At 32.0% G+C, this 17221-nt stretch overlaps 1 protein-coding gene across 11 annotated transcripts in view; it reads left to right on the forward strand.

The window, feature by feature from the left end:
* Positions 1-17221, forward strand: part of RIMS2 (regulating synaptic membrane exocytosis 2) — a 609946-nt gene that overhangs the window by 423600 nt on the left and 169125 nt on the right. For 6 of the 11 annotated variants that reach the window (XM_059995029.1, XM_059995033.1, XM_059995032.1 and 3 more), the window contains 2 exons: positions 1488-1667; positions 2573-2682. In XM_059995029.1, the coding sequence (XP_059851012.1) occupies positions 1488-1667; positions 2573-2682 (290 nt within the window). Of the gene's footprint in view, positions 1-1487; positions 1668-2572; positions 2683-3501; positions 3535-17221 lie in introns of all 11 variants that reach the window. The other 5 variants (XM_059995038.1, XM_059995039.1, XM_059995036.1 and 2 more) reach the window with 3 other exon arrangements.

Raw genomic sequence — 17221 nt, forward strand, 5'->3', positions numbered from 1 at the left:
TGAAAGTGTAAGATAATCACAAGGTAACGTTGTAGAGTAAATCCAGTATCCAGTTCCTAAAGTCATCTAATCTAATGCCTACTGGTCCAATATGCCACGTAATTACTTACATTTGGGAAATTGTGTCATTTCTTTTCTTATTTTTCTTTAATTGCTTGTATTTTTCATTATCAAAAATAAGATTGAGAGAATTTATAGGTAAAGTGGAAGTCCTTAATACATTAATCTTGAGGGAGACTACTGCTTTCTTTACTGTCTATAATATATAAACATTTCCATTGCTGTGGTTACAACTACATGCAGGGATAATAGTTTCATTTGAAGTATACTTTGGAGTATGTGTTACTTTGGAGTTCTAGAGCCAAAGCTAGTGTTTTTTGGGTTGTTCCATACATAGTGGGGCTGGTGTTAGGAGACATTTACTGATTACATGTTAGATGTAAAAGCATTATGCTAGACTCCAGAGATACAAAAATTAGTATTGATAGGTTATTCATTTAAGTCTGCTACTTTTAAGAAGGATTAGGTTTTGATGTTAGATTTATTTGTGGTCAAATTATGTGAAATCACATTGTTTCAGAACCATTATTATTTCAATCAATTAATACCCATCCTGAATTGTGTTGGTTGGCATTGCTAAACTGCACTGAGATAAATGACATAGATTGGTTGATTAACTCCTTTTCTATACAGTGATTTTTCTTGTGGACCATGTTTTTTTGTTTTTTTTGTTTTTTTTGTTTTGTGGTACGCGGGCCTCTCACTGCTGTGGCCTCTCCCGTTGCGGAGTACAGGCTCCGGATGCGCAGGCTCAGCGGCCACGGCTCACGGGCCCAGCCGCTCCGCGGCACGTGGGATCTTCCCGGACCGGGACACGAACCCGTGTCCCCTGCATCAGCAGGCGGACTCTCAACCACTGCGCCACCAGGGAAGCCTTGGACCATGTTTAAATATGGCTACAGACTGCAAAGTTGCACAGCTTTCTCGTAACATTTTGATTCTGCTGTTTGAATGTTTTGGTGTATCAATACACGATGATTGTGCTGACAGCCATTTTATATCTTAGTTGGTATACTAATAAACAGGCTTAGGGACTTGAGAATTCGTGCTTTTATGGTTTTCTTTTCTCTTTTGAAAATGTTAGGAAAAGTCAAAGAATTCTTTTCAAACATTAGAATACTTCACATATTTCACATGTTCCATTTAGACAATTCATTTTGGAAAACAGTTTTTTTTTTTTTTATTATAACTGAGCAACTCCTATTGTCTTCACTGGGAATTGCTATTAAAGGCAGACGTTGGTTCCTTAAAAGTTCTTACGAAGTTTAGTGAGAATTTACTCAGAATACGTTGGGGAAGAGAACATTTTTTTTCCATACTCAATAATTTTAAACAATTACCTTTTTCAAAATCAGTTTGATGCATCATAACAAAATAGCAGAAGGGCACTAAAGATCAACTGAGCTGCTTTTTGACTAACGTTTCAGGGATTGTGAAGCAGCAGATAGACAGCCATATCACAGATCCAGATCAACAGAACAACGGCCTCTCCTAGAGCGGACAGCCACCCGCTCCCGATCCACTGAACGTCCTGATACAAACCTCATGAGGTCGATGCCTTCATTAATGACTGGAAGATCTGCCCCTCCTTCACCTGCCTTATCGAGGTGAAAGACAAATCAATCAGACTAACTTCCCCTTTGCCCCACCAGCACACCATTTTACTTTCCCAGCAGCTAAGTGGTCTCTTCTATCATCCTTGGCTGATCACTAATAACAATCGACACTAACCTTTTCAGTGTAAGCACACTATTTATATTCAGCGGATATAATAGTGTGTGACTGCCATTGTAATTTGTTTATTAACTGTCCTGACCTCATTTGTTTTGTGATTTCTCATTTATCAGGAGTCCTGGGTAAATCCCCACATAATGCACCTCATGACTATCATGTTCTCCTACAGAATGAGAAATTGTTTGTGTCCATTAGACATCACTTTTGGAATAATCATCATAATGACAATAAATAAAACTAGATTTTTAGTTTCTTTCTATCAATACTAATATCATGTATTAACCAATATCTTCTTTAGCTGAATTTTGAATTGTTCAGGGTTTTATTTGTAGTCTTGTGAGATAATTTCTAATAAAGGGATATCTAATATAAGCCTGAGCAAAAATCTCTTAGGATCAAGGGAGGGAGGTTAGTGTTAAGAATTTGAAATCTGGTAGAAAGAAATGTAAGCATTACCTTTCATTTTTTTGAGCTGCAGAATTCTCTTCTTGCTTTCATATGGATAGAATACTGATCTACATTAACAATTCCATGGATTTTACTGTAGGGTTTTGTGTGCATGTATCTGTGTATGTATGCATATTACATAAAAGTATAAACATCTTTTGCTATTTAGATAATCATTCAAATATCCATATTTTGTCCTACTTTCCTAACCTTTTAATCAGCAGCTAAACCTCTTTAAAATTGCACCATACAGCTGTCATATGAACCAAATGTGTTAAAAGTGTTTTAACTCATTCTATTGAAAAATGAATATTAATGATATATCTTGTAGGTCTCACCCTCGTACTGGGTCTGTCCAAACAAGCCCATCAAGTACTCCAGTGGCAGGACGAAGGGGCCGTCAACTCCCACAACTTCCACCAAAGGGAACATTGGAGAGAAGTAAGTTTTATTTCTATTTGTGTCATATAGGAAATACCCATGGAAGCTAAGGTGAATCAAGATTCTTTTCCACTACCTTTGTGTTAGCTTTCTTCTTTTGTCAGTGGAATATCTTAGCTGCATTTGCTAGTAGTTATATTTATAAATATATTTATAAATATTATATATTTTGCATTTAAATTTTATAATCTTTGCAGGCAAAAATAACCTATCATTATTGCTCTTGCACATTTTTCAAACTTTAATAAATGCATTTTAAGAAGTAAACTTAATGCTCTTAAATAAGCAGTTGGGTGATGTTTCTTTGCTACAACTAAGTTTATGTAATTGTTGATAGTTACATAAAGTTTATTAGTAACTAGCCAAATCAATTTTCACACACTGCAAAGGACTGGTTAGCTGATGCACAACAATGGTGATCCTTCTCAAAACTGGAGTACCAGAAAAAGGTAATCATGAATATACAAGAAAGATGCATGTTGTACTGATACCTTTAATACTTTCAAATTTTTGCATAAGAAGCACTATTTGCTTACACACAGATGAACGTACTCCCCAGACATCTGTAAATTCTTGGATAAAGGGCCTCTAAAAGCATGGATGATAAAATATAATAATTTTTAATGTCATTTTAAAAAATAGTCCCTTTATTTGGTAATTGGATGTGCTTTACCAAAACAAACAAACCAACAAACACATTTAAGTCACCATTTAACTTTTCTTTAATAGGTGATACATTCTGTGCCTTTGGAAATTTCTGTTGTTTTTAACCCCTGTGCTTTGGTTCCCTTTTTTGTTTTATTATTTTGTTTTTCCTAGACAATGGAGTCAAGGAGATAGAACCTTATGAAGGTCTGTACATAAAGGAGGGTTTGTTTTGTGCTGACAGCCTTTTTAGGGGTTATGTGAGCAAAAATAAACCCAACTGCAATTGATGTCCCTCCACTGTATAGACCTTTATTACAGTAAAATTACTTTGTTTTATGATTCCAGTAAAGTATTTGACTTTTGTCTTACTTGGAAAATATACAAAGGAGTTAAATTTTTTGATTCAATCAAGTAAGAATGCAAAGAATTTAACTTCTTTTAAATCACAAGGTAAAATTTTCTTTTTTAAAAAATTTGCTTTTTAAATAGAATTTGATGTTTTGTGTAAGACTTTAACCAAAGATATCAATTGCAGTCTGTGTTTATGTCATTGAGGATGTACACCTAGTCTAGTTATATTTATCATCATATATTTCATTTTGTATTTATGATGATCTTTCAATTATTAAATTTGGCTTTCTAGAAAAGAAAGTTATTGCATTAGATAGTGATTGTGCTTTGTATTTCCTGCATCATTTTTCATGTTGTAGCAAGACTGTTTATAGTGTAACAAAGTTAAATATGTACAGTTTGATTGTCAGTGCTACATTATGACTCAAGAGAAAATATTGAATCATGATATATGGAGTGTCATACATTTACCAGGACAGTAAAAATTCCTCTGCTGATTATAGAATTCTGCAATTGACTTTGTAACTTTGAAGAATTGTTAACTGTTTTATTTACTGATGAATCTCCAGCACATAGAATAATGCCTGGCACATTATAGGCCTTCAGTAAAGAGTTGTTGAATGAATGCATGAAATATTTATTTACAAATTGAAAAGCTACTTCAAATAGTGTAAAAAGTACCATTAAAATAATCTTGTAATTCTATATATGTTTATAGTAAAATTCATATTTGTAACACATTTTTAAGTGCATTGCATTTGAGCAGCAGTACTTTTATTGCCATACATAACTTAGAACAAGTTGTGATCTTGTTAGTTGTAGCTGAATGATTTATCAACTCCTATTTTGTGGTCCTTTTTATTTACTATGTACTGTGAACTATAATTGTAAACAACTCAGTGCTATCGTGACTAATGGTCTGTTATACAGCCTGATAAAAAGATATTAGCATTTCTATAGTTGTCAATTATTTACATAAAAATGGGAGTGTATAATTTTAAAAGTACTTTCCATAAGGAAAGTTCTGTAATACATACAGAATCTTTTGTCTTCTCTCCCCACAATTTTTAAAGATAGAGTTTTGACATCATTTGTTGGAATATGAAGTCAGAAACATAATTCATGCCATATTTTTTTCTAAATTCAGTTTTAATATCTTCTGTAGCAATAGTCCATTGAGATATTAGTTGTCCCATTCTTTGTAATAATAAATATACCAAAAAAACTGACATTAAAGCTGATATTTTTAAAAAAAATGCTGATATTGAAGGTCAGGGAAGTTTTTCATGGGCTTGTCAACAAACATTCTATTTTCTATCTGGTTTTGCCCTATAGAATCCATAAAAACCACAGTTTTCCTATAATGTCTCTAATTGTGATTTTTCCATTTTTATAAATAAAAGAGAGGAGAGTCAAAAACCTCTCTTATTCCTTCCAGTATGAAATAAAAGGATTTGGGGAGTTTTGGTTGTTTTCTTTTGCTTAAAAGTATGAATGATTTTAGCAGTGTTTTCATAAATATTGATATGAAGACTCCAGCAGATACATGATTGTATCTTTTCTTTAGCTTTAAAGGCAATATATAATATCTCCTTTAGAAGTCTTCAGCTTCTAACTGAAGTTAAAGGTATAACCCAAATTTGACTATGGATTAATGGTCTAAATTGAATTATGTTTGGATTATCTCTTAAAAAGTTTTCAGACTTTATAATTTTGTGACACTGTTTTAGAATCAAAGAAATGACATGTTTATTTTCTGATCCTGTTCAATAGCTGAAAAATGAACAAGTCCTAATTTAATTCCTTTTGACCTGGGATATATTTTAGTCTGTTAATTAATTTAAAACCTTATATATGTTGGTCTTGACAGTGGTACAGTATTAGTCATCTTCTTTTTGTCTGAGAGTCAGAGAAAATCGAAACAATATAATGAAAGTACAATGTACTAAACAACCGTAAGTCATTATTATTTTTAATTTACCCCTAACTTTGATGTGCTGGCATTTTATAAAAATAAAAACGAGTTTATAATATTATTTTTTGTTTCTCTAGAAGAAAAGTTATATAGTCTTATTTTTCTAAGAGTATATCAAGTTTATAGATGAAGTATTTTGCCTGTCTTACAGTTACTATATATTACAAATACTCATGGGCCACAATTTCTTTTTTAAATGAAAGTTATCATAAAAGGAGACAGTAAGATAATTTATTAACAGTATACTTATGTGCTTTCATAACATGTCAGAAACTCATTAAAAATAATCTATTTGTCTCCTTATTATCACTCATATCATGAATAATTTGAAATTTGTTGTTTTGTTTTACTTAAGAGTAACAGATGTACATATCTGGTCTTATCCTTTTCTTTACTTTTACTTTTGCATATACAGAAGTTAATGAAGTAACTGAGCATGTGGAAGAGCAGGGGGGAGAAAAGCAGGGTGAAGAGGTCAAGGCAGGTGTGTTTGACTGTGTGTCCAAAATAAATAATCAAATGTTTTAGAAGTATGACTTTTCTATTTCACGTAAGACTTTAGGCTCCAAATTTATAAATACAGAATAAAAAACAGATTGTTCAGTACTAATTTTAAAATAATTACTTAAAGTTATTAGTGGAAAGATATTACATGAGCTAGCTACGTAAATTATCAGGGTATTTAATTTACCCGTTTGAACATTCTCCTTATTGTTTAAATCAAACTGAAGTTATAGACAATGCCTCTCACTAAGATTTATACTTATCCTTTACCCCAGCCTTACATTCAGTTCATATATTTACTCAAAAATGTTTTCTGGGTACCTACTAAAACACTGTATTTCACTGAGTGTAGGTTCATTGAAGTTCTAGTCTCTTCTCTCAACAATTTTGATTTTTTAGAGGTAAATTACAAGTAAATATAGAGCAGAATATAAATTACAAAATTTTAGTTCTTGAAACTTTTAGAAACTATTATAATTTATCCATAAACTTTTTTTTCTAAATTAAGAACAATTAACTGTAGCTTCATCCTCAACCCAGCTCAGTATTGCGCTATTTATTGACAATCCTAATTTCTCCCCAAAGAGTCCTCCTTCTAAATGGAATGAAGACACTTCATTTTGGTGTTTTTAAGCCCCTATTATGTTTACATACCATAATTTTTGCCACTTTCTTTGTCAGAATATTTCTGAAAGTATTGTATTCATGAATGGTAGCATGTACTTTATGTGCCTTTTGTTCTCTCCTTTACCATCGTGTGAAAGCAATGTTATTATGTATATTGTGCATAAGATGTATTTTCATGGATGCATTCTTGCAGTAGTGTTTGTGGTTTAAGACAGAAAACCTCTTGAACTGCAATTGCAAATTTTTTAGGAGCTATTTTTAAAGTCATAAAGGTGAGAAAAATCATCAGAGTACATCTGGTAATGAAAACAAAGGCAAGTTTAGACGCATATTTATATCAATAAGAAAGTATAACTATCTCTGTTCTGAACATATCGTGTACTAACTACTGGAATGTCACACATCTTCCATTTTCTTGAAGTGCTATAGGAATAACATTTTTAGGGAATACTGTAAGAATGAATTTCATTTTAATTTAGCTGTGTGGTTAATGTTTCCCTGCTTGCCCGTTCCTATGTATCTGAAACTAGTCCATACGAATACCAAAAGGCTTTCATACTGTTCACAAATTGGCTTTTGCAGTAAAGTCATTGTTAACTATATCATTAGTTTGGGGACTTCAACAGTAATTAATATCACTTTTATTTATTTTTAACTTTATTAAGATAAAGAAGTCCATTTATTGAGCCAGTTTGTCGCCTATGCTTAATTCTCAAAATGAAATTGATAAATTACATTAGTTCTTAGAATAAAACCGTAACTACAATCTTCCTAACTTATTATAAAATGACTCGTTATTCCTCATTTTATTTTTGTTTTTATTACGTTTCTTATGGGCTAGGAAGGGTATACTTTGCTCTTCTGTTCATTAATGTGAGGTGTCATGTTAGTGCATGGATTTGTTTCTCTGGTGTGTGATGTCATCTTTTGTGGTGTGCTTGGTTTTTATTTGGGTTGTTAATGACCATAATTATTAATCACTGTTGTCTGTTTTCAATGTTATAAAGACAATGAGGGAGAAACACCAAGCCCACCTAATAATGGGAAAAAAGGCAAGTCTAATATGAAGTTAAGAGTGCCTTTCTATATATTAGACACTTTGTTTTGACATTTGTAATGTGCTTTCTTAAATAAGTATAAATACAAGTATAGTCCCAATTTAAGTTATCCAATATTTAAAGTGTATTCTCTTTTTAAAATACATTTCTGAATACAAAATTTGTTTCTGAAGTACCTACCTTATTATTGGATCCTGTTACAACCCTATTCTATTGAAATGTATGGCATTAAAAAGTTTTGCTTTTTTGGTCATAAGGAGTAAGATTCTGAGGAAGATAGTTACGGTCATGATATTATGCATTTAGAAAAACACAACATGCATATTTTTCAACCCAGAAATTATTTTAAAATTGAACTATTTAAAAATATTTTAAAGTAGAAATCAACTTAATTATGAGTTCAACAGTATTAAACAAACATTTGTGATATTTGTAGATTTTTCACAGTACTAAAACTAATATTTGTAGTTTTATACATTATTATATTGCCTAGGCAGTTTTAAAAGATGATTGATTTTAATACTTATATTTAGTTTTTCCTATAATTATAAGTGACAATTCTGTCATCCCCCACAACTAAGTTCTGTCAAAAACAGTAGGACTGATTTTAAAGCCAGCTAAAGTTACATTACATAAAATGCCTATTGTATGCATTTTGACCTAACTTTGTTTTCAAAAAGATTAAAGCTCTTTATAAAACAAGAAAAAAACCCAAAAAACAAAAAACAGTAGGACTGTATATGTTTTGCAGTAATTGATAATCAAATATAGCTGCACATGTTGATTTAGAATGTCAGCATTTTAAAATGGTTACATCAAAAAAAATCAGCCTTCTAAAATATCTTCTTATCCTAACAATTTCCCTTGTTATTGAGCCAAATTAAGAAATGCATAGTGTTGTGCTTCAGTAATTTAGTTGAAATGTCCTTTAGTTTTCAATATACTCTTTCTTCCCTGTCTTCATCTTTTATAAATAATGTCTACAATGTCACATTTAAGATTGATTTGGCACTAAAATAATTCTTCTTACTTTGGAGTGTTAATTATTCATTAATACCTCTCCAAGCATAAAATTCTTAAAATATGCTAGGTTATTATGAAAAGGTGAAAATAGTATAGCAAAATAAATAAAATTACATCACGTATTGTAATTAATGAATATTCTCCATAAAAAAACACAAAAATTTAACTGAGCTCCCAATGTCTGTTTACATATTTGTCATTTTTATCTATTTCTTGACCTCCATGAGTGGAGTAGGAAGATTTTGATTAAGGTGACACAATACCATTTCTTTTTTAAAAAGATCAGTTTGATTGTTACATTGAGAATAACCCAAAATAATTAAGATTAGAAACAAGGAGAACTATTAGGAGGCATTCCCAATAACCCAGGAAAGAGGTGATGGTGACTCAGACCAGAATGATAGGAGTAGTTGGATTCTGGATAGATATTAAAGATAGAACCAACAGAATTAACTGACAGGGTAGGAGAGATCCCATGATAAAATCCATGTTTTGGGCCTCAGTAATTGGGAAAATATGGAGTTTCTATTAATAGATTTGGTGGGACTATCAGGTGCTCAGGTTTGGTTATAAGTTAGAGATGCTGTTAGACATGTAGGATAGGATGTCAAACAGGCAGTTTGAAATATGTTCTGGATTTCAGGTTAGAGATTTGGACTGTAGTTATAGGTTTAGGATTCATCCTTACAAAGAGAGACTTAAAACCATGAGCCCCATTGGTATCACTGAGAGAACAAGCATAGGTAGCTAAAAGAAGAGGTCCAAGGACTATGAACCGAACTATTCTAACATTTAGAAGTTGAAACAATGAAGCAGGAAAGACTGAGGAGCATCAAGAGTAGGAGGAGAGGTAGTGGGGAAACCGTGGATTGTAGTGTCTCTGAATAGAAATAAAGAAAGTGCTTGAAGCAGAAGAGAATTATCAAGACTGTGAAATGATCACTAGATTTAGCAAATAGCAAGTCATTGTGCTAACCTTTATTAAGAGTAGTTTTGGTGGAGTTGTAGGGGGCAAAAGGCCAATTACAGTGGATTTGGAAGAGGAGAGAAATGGAGATGGTATAGGCACCTTTTAAAGAGTTTGGCTGTAAAGGGAAGAAAGGAAATAGAAATCTAGACTAAGAGGATAGGTCAGGGGAACAAGAATACATGAAAGATATATGGGAAACTTTATGTTCATCCTCTGACTTCTAAATCAAGATCTGCCAATTTGTTCTATAGAGCCATCTGGCCCCAAGCCATCTGCCTATAGTTTGCCAAGACATTTATCAGTGTTCTGTAGCTTTGCTCCTAGATTTAGAATCAAGACTTAGATTTGGAAGAAACCTTATAAATCTTTTAATAAAACAGCTTTTCTTTACTGATAAAGGAGTAGAATTCTAGAGGACAATTAGCTTTCTTCAGTCCACATAGGAGCAGACCTCTAGTCTTGACTCCCAATCTTGTGCATTTATATACCATGCCTTTTCACATGAATGGCACTCTCCTTGCATGTGTTTCAACCATTTGTTTTATTTTAGATATTAGTTAACAGTTTAGCTCAATTCAACCGATAGCTGCTATTTTTAGTTTGTTGTACTAGGTAGTCATTGAGGATGCAATGATCAATAAGATATATTTCCTGCTTTGGGGAGCTCCCAAGGGAAAAATAAAACAGTAATAATATAATGATAACAAATGAAACATAGTTGGTAAAATTATTTTATAACATGTCACTTACATACAGTCTCTTAAGATTGTGATACGTATAGAGGAGGTGAGTTTTGAGGTGTTATGGGCATTTTTTCAGCCCCAAATATTTCTCCCACTACTTGTGATAGTACTTAGTATTCTGATATTCTTTAATGGCTTAATTATTTTAATAATATAAAGCGTAGGCTTTCCAGAACACTGAAATGTAAATATTCCTTAAGGACTGACCCGAGTTATTATTACACACAAATTTCATAGGAAGCAAGTTAGAGCCTGTGAATGGAGAAAGTCAGGTGTAGGGAGAGAGATGATGGAAAATGTGGAAGAGCACTGGGTACCTTGGAAGGGTGATAATGATAAAATCTGCCTTGGACTAGCCCCTGTCTACTCTAAATAACATTCCTTGCTATGTAGATATGCTATAAATTAACTTTCTTAAATAATTTGGTATATTTAAATTGCTTATAACAATACTTCTCACATAATAAGTACTATTATTTCTTGCTATAATTTTGTATTTTCAGCACAGAATCTGAAAACTTTGGATTTAAAGTGAAACTAAACCTGATTATGATCATCACTCTGAACCAATTATTCAATACATATTACTTAGTAGTTTTGAGGAAAATAGTAACCTTGTTGCTATTCTTGATCACGTAGCTTGCATAAGAAACAGTACAAGGAGGAAAGAAATCAACTGGATTGCAGCATGAATTGTTGCATATTGCCCAACATTTGTACATTTCAATCCACATGTAAAACTCAACATGCAAATATTTAGCATAAGTCAAAATTGTTTAAACCATTTGGACTTTTCATAATGTTTAGAGAACTCCATTGGAAGTTAATAAATTGCATCTTAAACTCAGTTCTACTATTGAGCATATGTTCTCTGGCAAAGCTTTTAATTTCCCTGAGCCTCAGTTATCTCTTCTGTATAATAAACTATCCTGTAAGGATTTTTAACAGAAGCTAAGTGTTTTGGAGATATGGCTAATAAATTGTAAAGTCTCAAATCGTTTTGTTTTTAATTTATGGCTTATGTTGTTATTGTTGTTTGTTTTGTTTGGTTTTGGAAACTTAACAGGTATAACCTATTATTGTCTGTTAGTGAGCCATTTGCTGTGGGATTATAAACTAAACCCTAATATACTGCCTTCACAAGTCAAGTCCCTAAAGATATACAATGAGATGGAAGGAAAAATATTTTGTTCCTTTGAGTCTCAGTGTATAGTTGCCTACATTATAACCTAAAAATACAGGTTACAAAGGAACCAAAAATAATAAAATAATTTTGACGGTCTTTATAATGGATGCTTGCTTCTGTAAGCATTCAAGGAATTAGATAGCATTTAGGGTAACAGGATGTGCACAGGTTTTGTTTTGCTGCCTTTCTGTATTCTCATGAATGCTTCTAGAGTGAGGAGAATACCAATACCATGTCTTAATTTCCAAATTTGATATCTAGACAGGAATGGATTTTATAGTGGCATTGGTAGATATTTCCTAAGTACAGCATTCCCTGCCAACTTAGATAAATGACAATTTGACAAAAATTAAAATAGGACAGATTCAGGGATACTTTAAAATAGCAAGGAATTTATCATATATTTTATTCAATTACATCTGTCTTATGGAATAATAACTTGGTGACAATGAACACAATGGATTTGAAAGAGAAGAGACTGAGGGCATGTGACTATTTAGGTTATTTCAGTAGTCAATCATATGATGAACTCTATCACTTAACTTGTAAACAAGTATTTTCTAATTTCTTTTCCTAATCTTTCCTTTCCTTCCTGGAGACCATTCCTCCTTATTTTTCTTTTCTTCCCCTTTTTCTCATTTTATTTCTTCTAGACTTCCGAAGCCTCAATTGACTAATCAGATTTAGAGAGAACCCCTTCCACCTCATACATTTCTGCAAACTTCAGCCATTTTTCAAAACATGTCATTGTGGCTTCCTAAATACAAACCTAAGGCCATCTTCTGTTTGTTGAAAATAACATAATCTTAGGAAGGTGATATGGTACTCCAGAAAGAGCACAGGTTTTGGAACCTTGGCTCAGGGCCTGCCTTTTCTAGGGAACAACTTTGTGACTCTAGGCCCTTAACCCAAGTTAGTTCATCTGAGAAAAGGAAATCTTATCATATCTCTTTTGCTCCCAATATGCTTTTTTGAGAATCAAATGAGATAACGCATGTGAAATTGTTTGTGAACCAAGATACCTATTTAGTTCTTATCCTTATTAATCAGCTCTTTGTTTTCTTACCTGTAGAAACCACCTTATAGAAGGTCCTTTCTGTGTTTTATAGGATCAAATATGATGCTGTATGTGAAAGCAGATTGAAACACATAGTATTATACAAGTATAATCTTTTAATATAGGAATTTGTGCTCTTTAAATTGTTGTCTTGATGTAGGATTGGCTACATGGTGTGATGAAAACTAGCTGGAATATAGTTTATAGAAATGTGGGTTTTTAAAGTATCACTTAACCTCATAGTTAAGTCTTCATGAGTAAATTGTTTCTTCAAATTATCTAATAGTTATTAAGTCAATTTTTAAGCTTCCCTATCTACAAATTAAATTCGCAACTATTTACTTGATGCAGTTATCTCCCTTCTAGGATGTTTTCTGTACTTGAATGGATTTCTAGTTTGCATCTGAGCAATGTGACATATTCTTTCAAAGTCATACTTACAATTAAATTACATTATGCATTTTTCACTTTTACTCTTTGGTAGTAGATGTGCAATATCATGGGCTACCACTTTGTACTTAAATTTTAATTTTAAGATCTTTATTATTTAACATTAAGAAGACTTTTATTTTTTAAATTACCGTAATAGTCCTTTAATAGAAAAGACTATCTTTAAGGTGCTGCATACTTAGAGCTTTTTTGCTATTTTTTCTTTAGTGTAACTAAAACACTTTTCAAACAATTTGAGCATTTTCCTGACATAAAACTAGTTTGCTTTTAATTACATTAAATATTTTATTTTAATTATATGACCTATAAATTCAAATAGGGCTAGGTATGAGCTGTTCTTAGCATTGCTTTTTGGGTGATGAATCAATGAGTTGGTAGTCAGTTCTGTTCTTTTTATGACTTTAATTCTGTTTTAAAGTAGACGCTTGGGTTTCAACGTGGGATTTGATAATAGACACATTTAGAACTTCTGGAAAATCTTCTAGACTCAGTGTCTTAATTTTACCATCTCTGGTATAGGTTCTCCCATAAAACCTGACTACTCAGTGGTAAGAAGCCAGAGCAACTCTAATTTTAGAGCTGGAAATAACCTTAGAAATTTCAAGACCAGCTTTCTTACCTCAAATGTAACAAATTAGAGGCAGAGGGGCTGTGGCATTTGTCTAAGGTTATACCGCTAGTTAATGGCAGAAATGTTCCTGAAAGCCTCCTCAGCCCAGTAATTTATCTGTTACCTCCCTTATGTCACTGATAGCCTTGATCTAGGTCTTCTTTCATTGTTATATTGCCTGCTATTTTTAAATGGATGGTTATGAGTTTTTTGTTGTAGTTGTTACTGCCATATAATAGATTTTCTTCAACTAAAATGTTTGTCAATTCAGAGAAAGTGTTTAAAAATTAACCCTGTTATATGTTAAGGTATTTTCCTCCACACTTCAGACGATGCTTTTTACTGGTATATAGAAAGGCTGAACCATTTTCAAAACAAGCCATTTCTACTTCGATACACTCAATTTTACTTCAGAAGGTAGAGTGTCCTTCTTTTTTGGAACATCACAAACTTTATCAAATGGTGATATGTGAAACAACTTTTTAAATGACAAGTGTATAGGATTTTAGATAATTTTATTTTAGGAACAACCCTTTATTGCTTGTGAAATCTTAAATATTATATATTGATAGATAACCCAAAGTGCAGGTTATTCAAAATCAAGAAATACTGTATTATAAATGAGTTTATTATTTTCCTCAACATGGGGAAATTAGTCTGTTGTTTTTGTGTTACTACAGGTTAACTTTGGTTAAGGAGCAGATGATTCCTTTGTTCTTTTAGCTAAAGAGGGCTAAACTAGTCTTGGAATTTGCCGGAAGATTTGTATATTCTTTAAAGGTTTTAAGATTTTTCTTTCCACTAGCAGTTGATTCAAATATAGCATCTTTATCCAGATTGTTTACCACTTGGGAAAACTATATTGCATCTTTATCAGGTTATTTACCAATTAGGAAATCAGGGGGTCAACTACACACCAAAGTGTAAATTTAACTCCCAAAGCAAGAAGTTTGTTTCCTTGCAGTAACTGATTTATGTTGGACCAGAACAAATGTCCTTTATTAATAACATTTATTTCAGGTATAGGAACTGAAAAACCCTTACACTTAATGCCGTCATTTCTAGCAGTATAAGTAATCAAAGTGGTGTATCCAAAATCATCCATATTTGATGTTGCAGTATAGCATACTTTTTTTCATTTTCGATAGTGATTTTTATCTTCCTATTTATGTTTTGCTTAGCTTAATATTATAAAATAGGTTAGTATTCCACTATTTATGGCCAGAGGTGAATAAGTACCAGAGAATTGTTTATGGCATGGTGAAACTTCCTGGGGATTAAAATGTACATAGATAGTAACTGTCTACTTGACTTACTGCTTTAGAAACATGTGAGTAAAAAGAAAAGCAAGTGTATACTTAAGTGTTTATGAATGCTACTATGAGATTAAGATCAAATGGTGACCAGTGAGTCTTTTGATACATGACCTCCAAGAACCTACATGATCTGTACTCCCTCCACTTTCCATTCCATTACCTCTTTAACCTCGTCTTCTATGACTTTCCCTTTTGTTCACTCTGCTCCAGCCACAGAGACCTTCGTGCTTTCCTAGAACATGTCAGACATGCTCCCACCTCAGGACATTTGCATGTGCTGTTCTTCTACCTGTAATGCCCTCCCTAAATAACCATAGGGTAACTCCCTTACTTCCTTAAGTTTTTCACTCAAAACCTTCCTTCTTAATGAGGATTTCCATGACTAGTCTATTCAAATTTTCATCACACTCTGCACATTTTATTTACTTCTTACCTACTTCATGTTTGTCTTCTTAGTACTTATCAATATCTGTCACAAAATATTTTACTCATTTATCTTGTTTATAATTTATTTCTCCCACTAGAATATAAATTTTATGAAAGCATAGGTTTTTGTCTATTTTTTTTTTTTTTGCTGTTGTATCCCCAGTGCCTAGATATGCCTGGGTTATAGTAGGTGCTGAATATATATTTGTTGAATGAATGAATATTATATTATGCTACAGATAACTCCAAATGATTTTAGATAAGCCAGGTAACTCATATTCAGTGATACCAAACTGTTAATAGTTTTTATTGAAATAATATCCCATAGCACATACATTTTTCTGTTGTTTAACGAAAGTACCAAATATGGTAGTAAAATAAATAGCCATCTTATCATATACTAAAATGTTACAGATTTTCTCTTGATATATATGAAAATCTCTGCATTTTAGTTCCATATAAACATTTCATTTCACCACATTAAAGTAATGTTTAGCAAAATGTTTATTTCTAAAATAAAATTATTTAATATCAACTAAGAAGAAAACTTTATTTGACAAATCATTTAAATCATCGTTTTCTTCATATCTTCAAAAATTCTTTTATTGCAAATAGATTTTAGAATTTCCTGGAAGCAAACTTAAATGCTTTGGATTTTGAAATCTATAAAACAATTTTAAGTGTCACATTTCTATATTTAAAACATTAACTACGTACTACTGAAAGCTTATGGGAGAATTTAGGGGAAAAATATTAAAAAATAATTAGATCCCTGAAGTAATTTTAGGCTCTTATTACACAAATTATCTAATGTTTCTGACAAACTCTGATTATTTTTTTTGATTTATACTAGAAGTTACATGGGAAGACCAGCAGAAAAATGTGAATGGTACATTAAGTGATGACAAACCATTGCCACAAAAGAAACACGAATCTGAGCCAGGTTTGTCAGGATTTGGAAAGCCCCTGAAAGCATGAGGCGATAAGCATTGCATTTCATGCTTTTTAAATATGTGTGTGCTTGTTGTACCTCATTTTTCTCACTTTGGTGTGAACTTTAGACTGTGTAGAGTCTGTTTAGATTAAAGTGGTGAAAACTTTATTTCAAGATTTGTTTAGAAAACTAATTACACATATTTTTGGGAAAATAATTATTTTATTATTAAGATTATTTCTTTAAGAAAAAAATGACTCACTTAAGCACAAGTGATAACTTAACTTATATATTTGGTTATTTTGATCCAAATTAAACTACCCTCATGAGAGGTGCTTACGTCCCTAAAAAAGTACTATAGAAAGCTCAATATAATTTTTTTTAAAGTTTGTCTTCGTAGGCTATTCCTTATTTTTAATTGCAAATGCTATCGAGATATCTTACCAATTGGTAATGATTTATTTACAAATTCTGGAGCTAAAAATATTACAACAAAACCAAGGTGGAATGATAGCATAGTATTCTAATTCAATAAAGAGCCTCTTCAAACCATTAATTCTACCAATAAATTGAAATGAAGTGATTTTATTTTCTCTCTCTTTCTTCTCTTTTTTTGGGGGAGATAAGATTAATTAAGCAGAGGACAAAAACTTGAACCAGG

Source organism: Delphinus delphis, chromosome 17 (genome assembly GCF_949987515.2).
Source record: "Delphinus delphis chromosome 17, mDelDel1.2, whole genome shotgun sequence".
Classification (NCBI taxonomy): Eukaryota; Metazoa; Chordata; class Mammalia; order Artiodactyla; family Delphinidae; genus Delphinus; species Delphinus delphis.